Source organism: Borostomias antarcticus, assembly GCF_949987555.1.
Source record: "Borostomias antarcticus genome assembly, chromosome: 22".
Classification (NCBI taxonomy): Eukaryota; Metazoa; Chordata; class Actinopteri; order Stomiiformes; family Stomiidae; genus Borostomias; species Borostomias antarcticus.
In genome coordinates, this window is record NC_140255.1 from 19,547,906 (window position 1) to 19,569,176 (window position 21,271).

At 44.8% G+C, this 21,271-nt stretch overlaps 2 protein-coding genes across 2 annotated transcripts in view; both read right to left on the bottom strand.

The window, feature by feature from the left end:
* LOC311323906 (uncharacterized protein) overlaps positions 1-21,271 on the bottom strand; it is a 571,429-nt gene that overhangs the window by 471,847 nt on the left and 78,311 nt on the right. The window lies entirely within an intron of this gene.
* On the bottom strand, positions 1,698-7,863 carry naglu (N-acetylglucosaminidase, alpha). Its single transcript, XM_084456242.1, has 6 exons — positions 7,410-7,863; positions 6,020-6,167; positions 5,685-5,831; positions 5,442-5,527; positions 4,032-4,288; positions 1,698-3,802 (listed from the first exon to the last, which is right to left on the bottom strand). Exons 1-6 carry the CDS (start codon positions 7,820-7,822, stop codon positions 2,595-2,597), a joined length of 2,259 nt encoding a protein of 752 aa, XP_084312368.1. The 5' UTR covers positions 7,823-7,863; the 3' UTR covers positions 1,698-2,594.

The following is a 21,271-nucleotide window of genomic DNA, read 5'->3' on the forward strand; positions in this document are numbered from 1 at the left end:
GTAAAGCGCATTGTGTTGCCTCTGGGTATGAAATGCGCTATACAAATAAAGCTTTTTTTGATTGATTGATGATATCTGTCCCCACATTTCTCAACAAGCCACTGGAGGGTCTTCCCTTCTGTCTCAATGTGCTGCTCAATGGTTGTGTCTCCCAGACCGTCCCCACGGGTGAACAGCACTATGGTGTGACTCCAGACTCTGTCACTGAGAAGCTGCAGGTGTTCCTGTACTACTCTTTTGTCTTTTGTATTTCTCAGAGAAGGATTCATCCACCTGAATAACCAGGAGAGCATGGGGTCCCAGGGGACATAGTGACTCAGAGAGAATAATCTCCTGCTTCACCAACTGTGGAGTATATTCAGCGGGGAACCTCCATCATGACCGGTGACTGACCTGCCTCCCTGCTACTTCTCCCTGTCTCTTCACACACTGAGCAGCTGTCCTCAGGTCAAACTCCTCTCTGCCCAGGATGGTGTTTCCTGATGAACTCTTCCCTGCTTCTCTCCCCCCCAGCACAACCCTCAGCTCTGAGAGATGAATAGGGTCACATGGTCATATGCTAGACAAACATTCTCATCAGTTGCTGTTTGACTCAACTCTGGACTCCAAGCCTCCTTATTTTTGTGTCCTGTCACTTTATCCAGTTAACAACCTACCTTCTATATTTTGCTCCTCCCTCTGTTAAATCCAACAGACGACCTTACAACTTCTCTCTTGGTCTGGAGTATGGATGGTCTGGAGTATGGATGGTCTGGAGCCTATGACACAGCTATTTTAGGCTACTCCTGCACAGACTGAAACAGTCATATCATCTCACGTATGGAATTGTTCTGATATCAATAAAGTACATTAGTTGGGTTAATGCGGTGTCCCCAAAAACATGCAGAATACAATCATTAATAAAGTGATCATATCAAAGTCCACCCTTTTGGATAGCATGGGTCAAACAGAAGGTTTCCCTCGACATGTTGCTTCTGGTTAACGCTAATAGACCTATTGTTCATGAGACGTAATTTGCTCAAAGAAAACGATGCATAAAACAAGGTTTGAAGAGCTTTTCAAAAGTCAAATTCAAGCACTTTTCAGGCAAACCTCTTGTAATAATTGAAAATCAATGATTGAATGTGTTGTCTGTTTAGTTTTGTTTTCAGAATTATGTTCAAGGATTTGAAGCACCTGTACAAACCTTGACAGAATTCAAGACTAATTACATTTGAAGGAGAGACATTGTTCAAGAGAAACAACACAAGAGAGCTCTCGAGCTGTGCACCTCTGCTCTCCAGCTGTGGAAAGAGAAACTAAACAACAGTATGCCTCAAACTGCACGGAGCTGCTCGGTCCATGCTCCAGGGTGGATGCTAGAATGGATCGTCTGAAGGGAGGAGGAGGGGGGAGAACTCCGCTACACATCCAATCAAAAGGGTGCATTCAAGAAGGCAAACTTTTGGTGACTGCTTCATGCATGCAGTATAGATAACATACTGTATATTTGTGTTTGCAAATCTGATGCTGCGTGCGTCAAGAGCTGCTTAAACAATAGCCTACTGTAAACATAAGATGTATCAGTTAATCTTCCTTTAAACACATTAGAACTCTAAACAAAGCAACTCTGTAGGTGTTCACATCATCAAACAAGTTTATGAAAGTTTGCTTGAATTTAACAATATTTTGACCAATGCAACTTTTGATTTGATTTATTTATCAACAAAATACAAAAATAGCATTTATCCAAACTCACAATTGTGTTCTCATGTACATGATCTTCTTTCATACCTACAGTACCTTTGCTAGTTGTTACCACCATTAGACATAAATCCTAATCTCGTCCACAATAAAATAGGAAAATGAAGCAATGCAGAGGCAACGCAGCAGAGGGCAGTCTGTCAGTATTTAGCATGTTACATTTTTTACTTTAAACTTACTTATTGATTCATTAAAAACACTTTAGCTGAACTTGTAGAAACATGATTATAACAAATTATTAACATGTAGAAAATGTTACTTATATGAATACCTGGTAGTTTCTACTGAATTAAGTACTACTGCTGGGGTCAGTGAAATCTGTAATGTTGTAGTATATCGTAATTTATTACTACCAGAACAAGCTCATAATATCAGATTTCACCCTGCCGAAAATATTGCTGTTGTTTCACTTTCGTTATGATTAAGGCCTGTTTTATAAATCATTGGAAGTGTAAGGGAAGGAAAAAAAGAGTAAACTGGCAAGTTTATAGTGATTATTTTAAGGCCTCTCCTTTCAACCTCATGTATTGTAGCTCAGCCACCTCTTTGTGTGCTAATAGGTCTAAATTCTGCCCTGAAAACCTAATTACACAACCGAAAGAGATAGATGTTTCCTCAGGAGATTATCTATATTGAGTTAGCAAGCATGTGTTGGCATTCTCATGCGCTTTTTTCCCATAAAAATCATGCTGTAAAAAACAAAGAGATGATTTGCTGCAGCTGAAATCTGGCGTCTGGTATTGTCCTTCTCAGACCACTTGAGCGTGGAGCATTTGGGAAAGGGAGACATTCTTCTTGCTGTGATATGAGAGTCTTTCCACAAAGCATAAAGCATACAGTAAACAACAAATTCACTTTAGTCTCTTCAATGCCTGTGGGTAATACTTCAGGAATATTCTGGTGACAATCTCATAGGTATCTCCTTGAGGTTTGGAGGGGTATTTCCTGCCATTGAAAACAAACCCTTTCTCCACCTGGAAGACAGCCTGGTTGAAGGCATCTTGCCTGAAGGGTCTGCCAGTGTCCAGGCACTCCACCAGGGTGTTGATGAACAGACCCCAGCGCTGGGAGTAGTAGTCCCCTACCAGGCCACCCCACTCTTTGCTTGCGTAGTCGATAATATTGCCATCTGGACCCCACAGGGTGATCTGGTTCCTGGCGTTCATGTCGTAAAGCCGCGCCTCAGACTCGTCCAGGGCCAGGGAGCGCGCTTGCTCCAGCCACGTCCCCAGGAGGAAGTTAGCGTCGCTGGACAGGAGGCGGTCCAGCTCGGGGAGCAGGTCATACACCAGAACACCGCCCGCCGTAAGCAATTCCGGCAACTTCCGGCCCTGGAAGGCGTTCCGGATGTCGAGGTAGAACTCGCTGGTGAGGACCTCCAGCACCTGTCGAGTTACGTCCACCAGATCGTAGCGGAACGTCGGCCTGGCCATGAGAGGCGGCGCCGCGAGGTACAGCAGCCTCCAGGCCTCGTAGAGGTCGGTGCGGTTGTACCAGATGGCGGTGTTCATGCGTAGCGAGGGCCGGCGCACCAGCGGACTGTGGTTGTGGTTCTTGTAGTTGGGCACGGTGCAGTTGTAGACGCTGCTGAAGAGGAGCCTCCAGGCCGTAGCCAGGTCCTCGCGGGTGCTGCCGTAGCGACGGGCCGCGTACAGCGACGCCCACTTGGCCAGGTTGACGGGTTCTTTGCGCCAAGCCAGCTCGCTCATCAGCTCGTACACGACGGGGTTCTGCTCGATGCCCTCGGGTGTCAGCCCGAGGCCCACCAGGGTTGAGTTGGGGAAGTCGAGAGCCTCGAACGGCCCCGCGTTCACGCTCTCCACCGTGCCAAAGAGTCCGCTGTTACCGCCAAAGTTGTGGAGCATGCACCAGATGAAGGGCTGTCCGTAGAAGGACTCGGTGTATGTGAAAATGGGCGTGGATTCCGCAAACAAGTCCAGCACTATCATGCGCCCGATTGGCACCCCGTGCAGGAGGGCCTGGATCTGGGCCGGTTTCCAGAAAGCCGGGTCACTGAAGAACAGCCAGCCCTGCATCAGCCAAATGGCCTGGGGGTCCACTGGGGACAAAACAAGGACAACACCAGATCTGGGTGAGGGGTCAACGAAAGGTCACAGAAATGGACAGCAGGTCAAAAGTCCCTGGTTATGAAAGCGGGATTTGTGCTGTATTATAACCCTCCCTCTACTGTGCTGCTTTCAAGAAAACATCACCACAGTTTACTTGCTCTGCTGACATCGGCGAAGCACGCGACTTGCTTTGGCAGATCTGTTAGGGTCATTTCTAACCTGAGGTCATGGTGGCGAAGACGGAGCGACTGACGGCAGACAGGTAGGCGGGGTCAGAGCTAGGTGGCGTCATCTCATTGAAGGTGTCGGCGTTGTATATGTGGTCCGTCCCAAACTGCTTCACGACCTGCGACAGGAACAGAGAGCCTATTCGGAGGAAAAGGGGGTCGCGAGGATCCAGGATGTAGGCACAGGAGTAGCTGCAGTTGAAATGGCTCCAGGGCCCCAGTTTGGTCACGCTTGCTTTTGGAAACAGCCTGAAATGCAAAAGGTGGCTTAACACTGCAAACACTGCTTAACACTGCAAACAGTGCTTAACACTGCAAACACTGCTTAACACTGCAAACACTGCTTAACACTGCAAACACTGCTTAACACTGCATCACAAACTGAAAATCAACAACTAGCAGTTGAACAGAATCAGTTACTACACTTCCTTTTCAATTCAGTTTTCAAAGCTTATGGAGAAACAGGGACACCCGCCTTTCTCCATAAGTCTTCACTTCCTCAACTAGAAATTGTGCTCGGAAAGCACAGACCTCCGCCCATTAATGATTTTCGTGGCTCTGTGCATGCGAAAGTGCATACAAGCAGGACATTGCTCCATTCATTAGTTTGTGAGCTTTATGCCAGTCCATGGCAGTTACAATTTTTCGCTCCCGAGTCCAAAAAAATGAATGGAGGTGAATGGCCGGCCGTATTTGGGCATCTCACGGACCCGCCCCATGACTCTGATCCACTCCAAAATGTAATGGCTTCTAAGGTGCTACACCTTTCCACTGAGTTTCATGAAGATCGGTCTGGTAGTTTTTGCGTAATCCTTGTCCACAGAATGAATGGAGGTGAATGGCCATCTTGACCGCGTTTGGGCAGCTTGTGGACCCGCCCTGTGAGTTCGATCTGCTCCAAATTTTAATGGGTGCGAAGGTGGCCCATGCTACACCCCTTCACCGAGTTCAATGAAAATTGGTCTGGTAGTTTTTGCTTTACCCTAGTCCAAAAGTGAATGGAGGTGAATGGGCAGCCATGTTTGGGCGGCTCGTGGACCTGCCCCGTGACTCAGATACACTCCAATATTTAATGGGTTCTTAGTTGGCCCATGTTACACGCTTACACCAAGTTTCATGACAATCGGTCAGGTAGTTTTCGTGTAATCCTGCTGACAAATAAACCAAGAAACGAAGAAACACACCACCGAAAACATGGGGTGTTGCTGGGGCAGAGGTAATAAAAAGAGTGTGTTCCTGTTTCACATGGTGAGTGTCTACTCCACCTACGCACCAGTCACTAAGATTTGATTAATCATTTCTGAAGATTTGATTCCTTATTTCTGAAGATTTGATTCCTTATTTCTGAAGATTTGATTCCTTATTTCTGAAGATTTGATTCCCTATTTCTGAGTGTTCATACCTGGTAATGGCCTGAGGCACGCTCCCCGAGAAGGCGGGTAGAACAGGAATCATTCCAAATGACCGCATTCGTTCCAGGATTTTGAACTGAAAGGACAGAGGAAACATGCAACTTATCTCATTATTGTGTGTGTGTGTGTGTGTGTGTGTGTGTGTGTGTGTGTGTGTGTGTGTGTGTGTGTCTGTGTGTGTGTGTGCGGGGGGTGGGGGGGGATTTGTTTTAGACCAAGCAAAATGCTAGTACTTGGAGGGAGAGCTGCTTCACGTGCCAGGACTGAGGTAAGGGTCCCCCCCAATTGAACAGGTTCCCCATACGGTTCCAGGCAAGGAAGGCGGGGCCAGAGAAGAAGTGGTCGATCTCAGTCTGGTTCAGCCCCAGTGAGCGGTACACCTAGTATAGAAAAGCCACCGGATGTAATCTTGAAGTTTCCAACAAGTTTCCAATCAATATTGTTCTAGGAAAGCTAGTTGAGGTTAGTTGGACAGCAATATACTGTAATCATTGTCATCCTGATAGCAGCTAAAGTTGGCAAAACACAACATGTACAGTATGGAGTGTTGTAGCGTGGGTTCTCTTACCTCCTGCCACAAAGCCTCTTGCCCAGTAAATGCCAGCGGCAGATTGATGCCATTGAGCGCCATCCAGTCGATTTCCCTCTGCCATCGTGGCCAGTCCCACCACACGGAGGAGTAGCTCACAGTGCACACGTTCTGGTAGTACCGGAATCTGGGGAAAACAATTATAAAACAGCCTTCAACACCGATGCACTTCCAAGTGAATTCTTATACATTTGGTATTTTCAGTTGCGTAACACAGCATTGCATTTTCAAATATTCAGACATTTTCAAATATTCAGACACACGTGTGTGAGTGAGTGTCTGATATCAAATGTAGAAAGTATGCATGTGTCAGTTATTGCTGAGAGAAATGCATTAAGTTAGGCTACACCTACTGTATCTCATAGGCCAGATATCTCAATTAAGGCTTAAATCTTCACTATGAGTGGTCATGGGAAAAATGTGTCCCGTGCTTGCCGTGCACTTTACAATCTAACTACTGTGCACATGACATAGCTGGGGTGAGCTGAGGCACAGCTAATGAACTACAGATAATTGCTTCTCACTTTCAAAGGCCCAGGCACGGCAAACGTGTCCACAACCATGGCCTCGCAATAAACAAGGAAAGCTGAAGTGTAACGATGCTCCAGTTCTCACGCATCCCTGATCTCCATGTTCCACGGCACAGCGGATGAGATGCCACAACATGGGTCACCATAAAGAAGACTACATGCACAAGGGTAGAATGGCATAGGAGGGAAACTAAACTAAAATGTGCATTTGCATTGTATTCTATGCCCTCTGCCTTGTTCCTGGTTTCCTTTACAGCACTGCTGTATACAAGGTGATATGACATCCAGATGGGATAATACTGTACCCTGCAAGAACTCAGCCTTTAACACTATATTTGACATTGATGTATTCGACATTTGGGCCTACATTGTCTGAGAAAACCTCAACAGCACGCCTAGGTCTGGTAGTACCCGAGTGGCCCATTCGACTGCTTGGTGTGATTGAATGATGGCATCATGCCTAACCTACACAGACAGCAGCACGCACGCAGAGTCAGAGACCTATCTTCACCAGCTGTTCAATTATTAGAGCCTTTTGATTATTCTGGGCAACTCGAACATGAAACACCATAATTAAAAAATCATACAACTTTTCGACACGGAGAGGCACATGATTCCCTCTGGAATATGTAGGGGTGGGATGTCTGCCAACCTCCCTTGTTCTCTGTAAAGCGCATTGTGTTGCCTCTGGGTATGAAATGCGCTATATAAATCAAGCTTTGATTGATTGATTGATTGATTGATTGATTGATTGATTGATTGATTGATTGATTGATTGATTGATTGATTGATGCACGCGCATGCACACATTGAATTCCGTGCCCACCTCGCGCACCTACCTGTGCCGCGTGCTGATGCGCAGGACCCCGGTGACCCCGGGCAGAGGACCGGGCAGGTTCAGCTGGTCACCGGACCAAGAAACGTGGCAGTTACAGAAATACTTCAAGTAGTTGTAGATCCCAGATGCGACAGCGACCCCCGTGCTACCTGTGGCTACGATCCGATCGTTTTTGGCCGATCTGAGCTCGCATACGTCCAGGCTGTCGTTGGACAGGCTTCTGTTGACTGAGACTATGAACTCTCGATGTCTGTTTCCAAGTAGACGCTTTAAAAGCTCCACCACTGCTCTTCCCTGCGTCCTGTCGTTGGCTTGGGGTTTTAAATGTGCTAAAGTAGGAAACTGACAATGCACTGAAACAATGAGAGAAAGTGCCAGAAGCAGGACGAGGTTATAGCTGTTCCTTAGTGACATTCTGAGCGAAAGTCAACTTCAATGATTGTTGTCGCCGTGTGTCGTCGATACAATGTTATTGACCACTAAGGTAGTGCCCATACACACACAAGGACTCGGGAAGTGTGTGAGCAATGAAATGGCCAATCAGGATGCGGGTCTGATGGGAGGGTCTAAAGGATAACCAATCACTGTGCAGAGTTTCATAAACAACAGCTCGCATGTCACATGATGAAAATCAAATTTGGAGAAATAAAAGATTTGGCTTCACCCCGTTCACCTAAAGGTGCAGTGCGTAGTTTTGTAGCAGAATTAGCCGATGTGTAGACTTCATAAGTGTTTTAATTTGTGTATAGTCCCATGAAAATAAGATATTTTTCCGTTACCCTAGAATTAAAGGTATAATATGTAATATGTGGATTAAAATAAACATTTTAATATAATACATCCATACAAAATAATACATCCATAGGGCTTTGCGAAGGCTGCAGAGTAAAAGTATTGCTTTTCCATTAAAAATTATATTTTGTCTGAAATTATTAGATTATGAAATTTTGACGGCCCGACAATGACACATTGTTGATATCATACCAGCCAATAGTATTACAGCGTTGGTACTGCGCGCTGGGTTGCCAGGTACTATTCTAGCTTCACCACTGTGAGATTAGCAGTAGCCAGCTAACGTTATACTGTACCTCTATGAATTAGAAGCATTATATATGTTGGTTAGCATCAAGTGTGCAAACCGTACGATACGAATGTCAAAAGCTCAGTGACCGAAGAAGGAGCAAAAGTCGGATAAATATCGTAAATAAATAACTACACAAGCCTCAAGTGATGGGATATCACGGAATAAGAAACCGATATTGTTGGCCTTTACTGTTTCCAGTGAAATTTCAACCAATGACGGGAGGCTGCCTCTATCCAAAGTTCCTGATTCGTTGTGTGTGTCGGCCTACTGCTGTGTTGTAGTTTAGTGTGGTTCAACAGGATGCAGCTTGCCTGAGGTTTATCTGCTGATCACATGAGTCTCATGAGCAGATCAAGCCCTTTTAATGTCCTTGAGCCTCAAACCCCGGAGATGTTTTCTTGTCCAGATGAAACCGGGGAGTGATTCTCAGTCACTGGCGTCACACTGATGGCAAGGCAAGTTTATTTGTACAGCACATTTCAGCAACAAGGCAATTCAAAGTACTTTACATAAGACATTAAAAGACATCAAGACAAAGTGCAACACATAATAAAAGTTACAGTGCAGTGTATGAATAAATAATTGTTTAACAGCGGCAAAAAGAAAAGTCTTCAGTCTTGATTTAAAAGAACTGAGAAGAACTGATGACCTATATACAAGCTCTGGGATGAATATCTCCGCAACCCAAGACAGATCAGAATCATTACATTACATTACATTACATTACAGTCATTTAGCAGACGCTTTTATCCAAAGCGACTAACAATAATTGCATTTAACGTAGGAAGAGCCAATGTACTACTACTTGCCAGAACTCACAAGTTCATCTTCTTTCTAAAACAAGTGACTAAGAGCATAATCTAGTGCTGAAGGCAAAGTGCAAGAATCACAATCTAAAGTACAGTGCAATATAATATAATAAGTGCTTAGGTGGGAGGATTGTTGTAGTACTTCTTGAAGAGATGAGTTTTGAGCCTGTGACGAAAGATGGGCAGCGACTCTGCTGTCCTGACATCAGTGGGCAGCTCATTCCAATCACATAATCTGTTTATTGCCATGCAGTTTTACAATGTAGCCTACTAGGAATTTGCTTTCGGGCAAGGTGCATAGCATTTAGACAGCATTGGACAGGGTGCAGGGATGAGACGGGACAGTGCAAAAACTGGACAGGTCAAAGGGCAAGTACAAAAAGCTAGTGCAAAAAAGGGATAAGCTGAGAAAAATAACAATATACAAAAGTAGTGCATTCAGTGTATATACAGTGTGTAGAGTGTAATGTGTAAGTGATAGGTGTATATGTGTGTGGTGTGTGAGGCGTGATGTGTGAGTGCGGTGCGTCCTATGCATACATTCAGGTCAAATGCAAGTGTCCATCGACGGTGTTTCTCAGTGGGGGTGGAGTCTGTGGTGGGATGGGGGGGGGGGGGGGGGGTTCAGAGGGGAACATCTGTGGTGGGATGGGGGGGTGGGGGGGTGGGGTTCCGAGGGGAACATCTGTGGTGGGATGGGGGGGTGGGGGGGTGGGGTTCCGAGGGGAACATCTGTGGTGGGATGGGGGGGTGGGGGGTAGGGTTCAGAGGGGAACATCTGTGGTGGGATGGGGGGGTGGGGGGTAGGGTTCAGAGGGGAACATCTGTGGTGGGATGGGGGGGGGGGTTCCGAGGGGAACGCAAGCCTTGTTGAAGAGGCTGAACATGCACATTTATTGACCCCCCAAAGGAGGGCTATTGTAATGGTCTCATCAAAGTAACTCAATAAAAGTATGGCTACACGTAGCCCTGATGCAGCCTAATGGTGCAGCCTAACTGACACAGTTGAAAGTATAATCTCCGTGTCTAACCTGAGGTACCAACAGGTTCTCTTTGTCCATGGACCATATCAGCGTCTCTGGGAGATGTAGGCCCACGCTGCGTAGCTACATAGCAGCCATACTTGCTTGATGAACTCATGCTGTTGTCCTCTGCTCATTTATCTTCTTTCTATGGCTACATTACTTTCCTCAGTCCTGGAAATCATAGAATGTAAATTCAATGATTGGTTGACCCTTAAACTCATAACACATCCATCCAAGTGATATTATAGTGAGCGAGATCAAACCAGTTTGATCTTTCTTGTTAATAGGGAGCAGTGCCTGATCTTAGGACATCAATCTTGTTTTATTGACCAAACTTGTAGATGCAGTATGCTTTCAAATAAACATAAAACACGCACATTTATAGAACTGTTTTGGCCTCTCTCAGGTGAATATGACCCTGGAGAAGGAAGTGACCGTTTTTTGGGCCAAGGCCGTGTTTGGCATGATTTGCTAATTCAAAGCAGTTGATCTTCACCATGATTAAACAAGTCCAAATGAATGGAGGTGAATGGGCGGCCATGTGTGGGCGGCTCTGTGGCGCCCGCCTTGGGTTGGAGCCATCAGGGGGCAGTTCAGTGCACTCCGGGCTCTCCCCCCACACCCTGATGTGTACCTGTCTGTCCGTCTGTCCGTCTGTCTGTCTGCCTGTCTATCGGTCTTTCTGTGTCAATAAAAAGAAGGAATAATCATTTTAACTCCATTCCCCATTATTCCTCCATTATTATCTTGGAGATACTGTATCTATCTGTGGGTTCACTTTCAAACCAACACACCTGAAGATAGAAACCAGATACCAGCCTCTCTACGTCCTCTTTGATCTGATGATCACCTGTTGTGACCTTGACTCTGCTTCATTCCTCTGGGTTCAGGAATGTTTCATGACATGTTTCATGACTTCTTCTTCCGGCTTTCGTTCAGAACAGACGCTTTTGCTTGTATTTTGTATGTATTGCATTTTGTATGTTGCTCTTTCTTCCCTTTTTATGTGTTATTTGTATTGTAAAGCGCTTTGTGCATTCGTGCTGTGAAAGGCGCTATATAAATAAAACTTACTTACTTACTTACTTACTACATTTTATAGTTATGAGGACATTTTAGTTATGAGGAAGTGCAGTTGTTGGGTTCTCTACATTATTACTTACCTAATGATCATAACTGACCTCTCTCACTGCTGCTTGGATCAGTTGGTCCAGTTTGTTACATTCCTCATAGAGCTTCTGTTAGTGTGTTTACTGTTCACATTACTTTGACTTCCAGTGGATTAAACATTGATCAGGCTATCGTATATTGCATTTGTTCTCTTGATATTTGTGTCTCTGTGTGAACATGTCAATACTACAAATGAGGGAAACCTCAATGCTTTACAAGTATAAAAAATGGTTTGAAATGTAATTCCATAAAGAATGTTTTTAACATATGGATCGAGTTAAGGTTTGTTAACATTTAGTGCTAGTGCCTGTAATATTCTTAGTGTCTAGCTCAATAAATATGAAATGAAATGCAGGAGATGCAACTGACTTCAGTATTTATTGTTCGCACTGCACATGTTACATAGTACCGACTGACTGCCTAATGATCTGCATGTCACCCTGTCTGTGCCCACTAGGTGGCGCCTGGCGCATACCTTATACATTACATCGCCTATTGTAGGCTAGTGGGGGTGCTGAGAAAATGTATTTTGATTAAGCTACTTTATAGGCAGGGTTATCCTATCAACTAGTGCAGGGGTGCCCACACTTTTTGGGCGGTGAGCTACTTTTAAAATGACCAGCTCATCAAGATCTACCACCCAAACCCCGCCCCCCGGCGGGCCCCCGCCTCACACCCTCGGAACCCCCGCCCTTCTGTCACTTGTCACTTAACATTGGCTAGGTTTTAATTCATGTGTCATTAAAGTCATATCTTAAAAGAAAAAATAATCCCATACTGAAAATAACATAACATTAATTAACACCTCTTGTGGTGCCAACAGAGAAATGCAGGTAGGGAGGGAGTGATAACCGGTCAAACGCTATTCTAGGTGCGCTGGCGTACAGCCATGCACAAAAAAACACTGCCTCTTGTGGTAGCAACATAGAACTGCAGGTCAACAACCCGACGGAGGGAGGGAGGGAGTGACAACTGGATATTTGCCATCTTTGGTGCACAAAAATAATAACATACAACCGAAATAACAACATACGGCTACTGTTTCAAAATCAATTATTATTAATTATTAATCAAGCTACCAATTACTTCACACTGGAAGTGGAACGTTAACTTTGTTGTATATTTGCCTTGCACAATCTTAACAGGTAACAATCAACTAGTGGTCAGAACAGAGTGTCTTTAGCCTGCTTACATGACTCAATCACAGCACAATACACTCTGCTGACTTGCACTGAATGGATCAGTCAGGGTTGCACAATTCGGGCTTTTTTGAGTTTCTGATTGATTTTGCTGGGCTACTATCAGCTGTCAGCTACACATACAAGCCTAAACAATGATGAAATCAGCCCACACATGATTAAATCATTAAAACGCTCAGCTAAACTGCAGGTCACCCTTGTAATCTACAAAGTAGCAGGAGGGAAAAGTTGCTCAATTGGACAAAAAGAGAGGTGATGAGACTGCTTATCTCTGCACACGCAACTTCAACACGCATCATCAAGTCACCTTTTAATGGCTTTTCTTTTGAATGGCTGGAGATCTACCAGCATAGAGATCTACCAGCATAGAGATCTACCAGCATAGAGATCTACCAGCATAGAGATCTACCAGCATAGAGATCTACCAACATAGAGATCTACCAACATAGAGATCTACCAGCATAGAGATCTACCAACATAGAGATCTACCAACATAGAGATCTACCAACATAGAGATCTACCAGCATAGAGATCTACCAACATAGAGATCTACCAACATAGAGATCTACCAGCATAGAGATCTACCAGCATAGAGATCTACCAGCATAGAGATCTACCAGCGTAGAGATCTACCAGCATAGAGATCTACCAGCATAGAGATCTACCAGCAGAGATCTACCAGCATAGAGATCTACCAACATAGAGATCTACCAGCAGAGATCTACCAGCATAGAGATCTACCAACATAGAGATCTACCAGCAGAGATCTACCAGCATAGAGATCTACCAACATAGAGATCTACCAGCAGAGATCTACCAGCATAGAGATCTACCAACATAGAGATCTACCAGCATAGAGATCTACCAGCATAGAGATCTACCAGCATAGAGATCTACCAGCGTAGAGATCTACCAGCATAGAGATCTACCAGCATAGAGATCTACCAGCATAGAGATCTACCAACATAGAGATCTACCAGCATAGAGATCTACCAGCATAGAGATCTACCAGCATAACCTCTGAGATCTACTGGTCGATCGCGATCGACGTATTGGGCACTTTACTAGTGGCATGTAGGAATCCAAAAATACCAATAGGCTAGACTGCTTTGGTCACCTTAAGTGGTACCAAAATCTAGATTGGCCCCTGGAGTATAGTTTCTATTAATTTCGCCTCTTTCAGAATTGCGTACGCCTTAACCCTAGTCACATTCCTACTATGTGTGAACCATACATGAATAGATCTTGAGTCTTAACCAGCTAGCCATTCTAGCTATTCACCATGTACAAAAGCACCTTCCACGTGGACATAGGGTTCAGGCGGGGTGAGGCAGATTTAGTAGGTAGAACCAGGAGTGAATGAACTCGCAGGGCCCCGAGTTGGGCTCCTCCGCATATCGCAATACCCCAGACAAACGGACATCACCACCCAGCCAGCAGATCGATCAAGGTTAATATATTAACTGCTTTGGCACATTTTGGCCGATGTCCTCATAGCCTACGTCATTTAACAAACATGTATATATTCTTTGGGAACATGAGGAGACGCTGATTCACCTGATCTTTTAACAGACAAGACTAGGCGGTATCTGTCTATATTGCTGTGTTTCAACAATACCAAAGACGATGAGAGAAAAGCTGTTATTTTTGTTTGTCCTCTACGGATGTTGTGCTGCCACGCCTCAAGGTAAGAGTAATGAGATGTGTCCATTTAAAGGATATGTTACAACATCTGCACAGTGTTCAGTGTTCAAAGCACCATTACTATGTCCACAGATTAATGTTGAAGCTCTGAATAGCATGTACTGTAACTATGTAATTGGAGAAAGAATAGAATGAATGAGAACCATAAGCTGTGTTTTGGCCAGCAAGAAATGACTAGTCCAGATGGCCATGTCCACATGTTTGTTTGTTCTCTGCTTCCCTCTAGACATGTCAGGAAAGATGTTCACCCTGCCGGTGGAGGGCCTCTCTCACATCCAGCTCCATGCCAACATCCAGCAGCCCAATATAACCGCTATGACCACGTGTCAGAGGTTCTTCTACTCCGGGACGTCAAGGACACGCTCTATTTTCTCATTAGCATCCCGGTCTTTTGACAATGAGTTATTGTTGTCCTACCACGCAGGGGGTGTCAAGTCTTACCGACTGCATATTAGAGGGGTTCAAGTTGACGTCTTCGGGTTGCCAGACAACAACAATGAATGGATCTCCGTCTGCTGGACTTGGGACGCGAGCACCGGGCTGACCGTGCTGTGGGTGAATGGGAAGCGCAGTGCTCATTACATTCTTAGCCCTGATTCAGCTGTACCTAAAGACGTGAGCATAGTGTTGGGTCAAGATCAGGACAGTTATGGCGGTGGTTTTGATGCAAAACAGTCTTTTGTAGGAGATATTACAGATGTCCACTTCTGGGACTACGTCATCCCACCGTGTGAAATCAAGCTGTATATGGATGGGATTAACGTACCTCCTGGTAATCTGCTCAATTGGGGAGCGTTAGATTTCACCACTGAAGGGCAAGTGTTCACAGTGAGGAGTGATCAGTTGTGTTAAACAGGGCCGTAAAAAATACCAAGAGATTGGCAGGGGTGAGGGGTCAGGTCGGAGTATGACCCCCCCCCCCCCCCCATACACACAATGCTCATTTAATTGAGGATGCAGTTTGGGATGTTACTGACTGTGAAGAATAATAAAGAAAGCTCACATTATTGGTAACTGAAAAACGTCTGTGTCTTTGCCTATTCATCTCTGTACTGTGGTAAATACTGTAAGAGCCAGATGAGAACAAGATTGATGGGAACAAGGGTTGTTTCAATATTTTCAGAACGCTGCACGTTTTGCCCTCAAGGTTTGATGAAATTACAAAAGACTTTCAAAAGGTTTCAGTCTGTGCTGATAGTGTCACTTTGTTTCCCCTTAACAGTTTCTCACTTTTAGACTGAGGAAGAGGAATAGTTTTTGTCCCTTTGAACAAACTAGGAGGGTGAGGGTGAGTTCTCATTACATGAATAGGGCGTGGTCTGGAGTTCTCATTACATGAATAGGGCGTGGTCTGGAGTTCTCATTACATGAATAGGGCGTGGTCTGGAGTTCTCATTACATGAATAGGGCGTGGTCTGGAGTTCTCATTACATGAATAGGGCGTGGTCTGGAGTTCTCATTACATGGTGCATTGTCCTGTTAGGCTGTTGTTCCCAGTCTCTTCTAGGGGCCGTATAGAAGAGGGAAGTCCTTAACGGAGCTGTCCTTTTGTTGTTCTCCTCAACCTACTACACAATGGTGGCCTGCAATCTCTTAGGGAACACCCTCACTCACACATGCTCCACAAACCAGAGAATACGCAGCACTAAGCACTAACAATGTACAGTAGTACTCAAATATAATGGATGCCGGTAGGCCTACGGTAGGCTACTGTACCTGTATAGAGTTTGGTGGGCCAATAGGCATAATAGTGTATTGCTTCATAAATATGGAGGCAGGCACTTACGTCAGTGTGAAATAAAAACACAATGTATTCCCCAAAGCTTCATTTATAAGTGAATTTCAAAAAAACATCTGCTATCCGTATGCAGCCACTCACAAAGTACCTGTTACACTGCAGAGAAAATTCCACTGAACACAACAACAGGACAGTGACCCTCACTTACAGGCATGCACGCGCGCACACACACATGCACACACTTTGTTTCATTACTGAACACCCCACAAACAAAACACAAACAGTGCTCAATCCTGTGGCCCAAACCTCAAATCTGATCTAATTAATTCTCATTCAAGCCCTTTTCTGGATGATATACTGTAGGTCTTTCCATAAATAAGACCACTTGGTACCACGATATGCCAAAATTATATTTGAACAACCACACAGTATCTGCAAACTGATAGAGGACTTGACATGCCACATGTCATATCAATTGTTATCAATTATTGTCTGATTATGCATTATCTGATTATGCTAATACATTCTTGATTCTTGGACTATAACCCTCTAGGAGACTTTACTTTTTTCGTTTTTTCATGTACTTTTTTCTTCCCCTCATGAAGTTCTGGCGCCGCTCCTCTCAAGGTCCAACGCCATCCTCTTCCACCGCGGCGGCTAAATGTTTACCGAAGTGGTGGGACATTCCACGATCCCGCGGAGGGGAGTTGGGAACGTAGAGGAATCCACTCTTTATTCTGATACGTCACGGGGTCCGTTTCCCAGGTGCTCCTCATCTCTGCTGTCAGCTCAGAGGCACGGCACGACGTTTCACTGTTGACTGATCATGTGGATTAACAGTAGCATACAAGCGAAGGGGGAAAAAAGGCCAAAAGTCCAACCTGAGGCCTGTTTGGAGGGGATGAGTTGCCAAGCGCCTGGCCTGGGAACTGCAGAACACGCGGATTGTGACCTAACTGGGGAATAGATTCCTACCTTAGGAGATCAAGGAGCCCCACCTTCGCATTCCACTTAAAAACATGGAGGTTTATTTAAAGTTTTATATTGTGAATCTGAATCATGACAATATTGTAGGCCTACTCTCTTAAGTGGTTTCAAAGGGAATCTTGTTTTTGTCTTGTGAACACCGCTGTTGTGTGCTCCACAATATGTTTGATTAAGTACTATTCATACTCTTTCTCTCCCTCTCCTCTCTCACACACAGGGTGGAGTTCCAGAATAAGTTCTACTGTGGGCAGGGCTTCAAGTTTGTCCCCTTCTCGTTCGAGAGCATCCTAGACGGTCGATTCGACGAATGATTAAACACAAGATCCCCAAGCTTCTCCACTCTGTCTGCATGGACCGCTTCAACCTCCATCCTCCTCCCTCCAACTGCTGCCCTCTGGCGCCCTCTAGAGGAACCATGTTGTGAAGTGTTGTTGTGAGCAGTGCTGTAGCCTCTATGCTCCTCCACCCGCTTTGTGAAAGTGTTGTAAGGTTTATGGCAAGTCTAATCTCCTGGGATGCCGTTCTATCTAGTTGCAGCCTCCCTCCTACGGCATCTGCATTCTCTCTTTGCAAGCTCTCAGTATCCTGTATCTCAAACAAGCTCTCAGTATCCTGTATCTCAAACAAGCTCTCAGTATCCTGTATCTCAAACAAGCTCTCTGTATCCTGTATCTCAAACAAGCTCTCAGTATCCTGTATCTCAATCAAGCTCTCAGTATCCTGTATCTCAAACAAGCTCTCAGTATCCTGTATCTCAATCAAGCTCTCAGTATCCTGTATCTCAAACAAGCTCTCAGTATCCTGTATCTCAATCAAGCTCTCAGTATCCTGTATCTCAAACAAGCTCTCAGTATCCTGTATCTCAATCAAGCTCTCAGTATCCTGTATCTCAAACAAGCTCTCAGTATCCTGTATCTCAATCAAGCTCTCAGTATCCTGTATCTCAAACAAGCTCTCAGTATCCTGTATCTCAGACAGTGTCCCGGTAGATTGTGTCCCTGCCTATGTACTGTATATTGTTTTGTGCAACATGCTATAATCGTACGTAAAAGCAGAGGAAATTAGAAGAATATTTCAAGTTTTATTTATATGTTCATGAGGGGAAGAAAAAAGTACATGAAAAAACGAAAAAAGTAAAGTCTCCTAGAGGGTTATAGGCCAAGAATCAAGAATGTATTAGCATAATCAGATAATGCATAATCAGACAATAATTGATAACAATTGATATGACATGTGGCATGTCGAGTCCTCTATCAGTTTGCAGATACTGTGTGGTTGTTCAAATATAATTTTGGCATATCGTGGTACCAAGTGGTCTTATATATGGAAAGACCTACAGTGTATCATCCAGAAAAGGGCTTGAATGAGAATTAATTAGATCAGATTTGAGGTTTGGGCCACAGGATTGAGCACTGTTTGTGTTTTGTTTGTGGGGTGTTCAGTAATGAAACAAAGTGTGTGCATGTGTGTGTGCGCGCGTGCATGCCTGTAAGTGAGGGTCACTGTCCTGTTGTTGTGTTCAGTGGAATTTTCTCTGCAGTGTAACCGGTACTTTGTGAGTGGCTGCATACGGATAGCAGATGTATTTTTGAAATTCACTTATAAATGAAGCTTTGGGGAATACTCTGTGTTTTTATTTCACACTGACGTAAGTGCCTGCCTCCATATTTATGAAGCAATACACTATTATGCCTATTGGCCCACCAAACTCTATACAGGTACAGTAGCCTACCGTAGGCCTACCGGCATCCATTATATTTGAGTACTACTGTACATTGTTAGTGCTTAGTGCTGCGTATTCTCTGGTTTGTGGAGCATGTGTGAGTGAGGGTGATCCCTAAGAGATTGCAGGCCACCATTGTGTAGTAGGTTGAGGAGAACAACAAAAGGACAGCTCCGTTAAGGACTTCCCTCTTCTATACGGCCCCTAGAAGAGACTGGGAACAACAGCCTAACAGGACAATGCACCATGTAATGAGAACTCCAGACCACGCCCTATTCATGTAATGAGAACTCCAGACCACGCCCTATTTTGGCCGATGTCCTCATAGCCTACGTCATTTAACAAACATGTATATATTCTTTGGGAACAGGAGGAGACGCTGATTCACCTGATCTTTTAACAGACAAGACTAGGCGGTATCTGTCTATATTGCTGTGTTTCAACAATACCAAAGACGATGAGAGAAAAGCTGTTATTTTTGTTTGTCCTCTACGGATGTTGTGCTGCCACGCCTCAAGGTAAGAGTAATGAGATGTGTCCATTTAAAGGATATGTTACAACATCTGCACAGTGTTCACAGATTAATGTTGAAGCTCTGAATAGCATGTACTGTAACTATGTAATTGGAGAAAGAATAGAATGAATGAGAACCATAAGCTGTGTTTTGTTCACATTAAGACATCAAGGACATCAAGAAATGACTGTAGTCCAGATGGCCATGTCCACATGTTTGTTTGTTCTCTGCTTCCCTCTAGACATGTCAGGAAAGATGTTCACCCTGCCGGTGGAGGGCCTCTCTCACATCAAGCTCCATGCCAACATCCAGCAGCCCAATATAACCGCTATGACCACGTGTCAGAGGTTCTTCTACTCCGGGACGTCCAGGACACGCTCTATTTTCTCATTAGCATCCCGGTCTTCTGACAATGAGTTATGGTTGTCCTACGAGGTAGGGGGTGTCAAGTCTTACCGACTGCATATTAGAGGGGTTCAAGTTGACGTCTTCGGGTTGCCAGACAACCACAATGAATGGATCTCCGTCTGCTGGACTTGGGACGCGAGCACCGGGCTGACCGTGCTGTGGGTGAATGGGAAGCGCAGTGCTCATTACATTCTTAGCCCTGATTCAGCGGTACCTAAAGACGTGAGCATAGTGTTGGGTCAAGATCAGGACAGTTATGGCGGTGGTTTTGATGCAAAACAGTCTTTTGTAGGAGACATTACAGATGTCCACTTCTGGGACTACGTCATCCCACCGTGTGAAATCAAGCTGTATATGGATGGGATTAACGTACCTCCTGGTAATCTGCTCAACTGGGGAGCATTAGATTTCACCACTGAAGGGCAAGTGTTCACAGTGAGGAGTGATCAGTTGTGTTAAACAGGGCCGTAACCAGGACCTAAAAAATACCAAGAGATTGGCAGAGGTGAGGGGTCAGGTCGGAGTACCCCCCCCCCCCCCCCCATACACACAATGCTCATTTAATTGAGGATGCAGTTTGGGATGTTACTGACTGTGAAGAATAATAAAGAAAGCTCACATTATTGGTAACTGAAAAACGTCTGTGTCTTTGCCTATTCATCTCTGTACTGTGGTAAATACTGTAAGAGCCAGATGAGAACAAGATTGATGGGAACAAGGGTTGTTTCAATATTTTCAGAACACTGCACGTTTTGCCCTCAAGGTTTGATGAAATTACAAAAGACTTTCAAAAGGTTTCAGTCTGTGCTGATAGTGTCACTTTGTTTCCCCTTAACAGTTTCTCACTTTTAGACTGAGGAAGAGGAATAGTTTTAGTCCCTTTGAACAAACTAGGAGGGTGAGGGTGAGTTCTCATTACATGAATAGGGCGTGGTCTGGAGTTCTCATTACATGAATAGGGCGTGGTCTGGAGTTCTCATTACATGAATAGGGCGTGGTCTGGAGTTCTCATTACATGAATAGGGCGTGGTCTGGAGTTCTCATTACATGAATAGGGCGTGGTCTGGAGTTCTCATTACATGAATAGGGCGTGGTCTGGAGTTCTCATTACATGAATAGGGCGTGGTCTGGAGTTCTCATTACATGAATAGGGCGTGGTCTGGAGTTCTCATTACATGAATAGGGCGTGGTCTGGAGTTCTCATTACATGGTGCGTTGTCCTGTTAGGCTGTTGTGTCCAGTCTCTTCTAGGGGCCGTATAGAAGAGGGAAGTCCTTAACGGAGCTGTCCTTTTGTTGTTCTCCTCAACCTACTACACAATGGTGGCCTGCAATCTCTTAGGGATCACCCTCACTCACACATGCTCCACAAACCAGAGAATACGCAGCACTAAGCACTAACAATGTACAGTAGTACTCAAATATAATGGATGCCGGTAGGCCTACGGTAGGCTACTGTACCTGTATAGAGTTTGGTGGGCCAATAGGCATAATAGTGTATTG

Excerpts from the sequence above, each read along its gene's own strand:
- naglu (XM_084456242.1), bottom strand. The coding sequence starts at position 7,822 with ATGTCACTAAGGAACAGCTATAACCTCGTCCTGCTTCTGGCACTTTCT. Across the intron at positions 5,528-5,684 it reads TGAAGCAGCTCTCCCTCCAA|TTCAAAATCCTGGAACGAAT; the intron begins GTACTAGCATTT and ends CTGTCCTTTCAG. Across the intron at positions 4,289-5,441 it reads GTGCCTCAGGCCATTACCAG|GCTGTTTCCAAAAGCAAGCG; the intron begins GTATGAACACTC and ends TTTGCATTTCAG.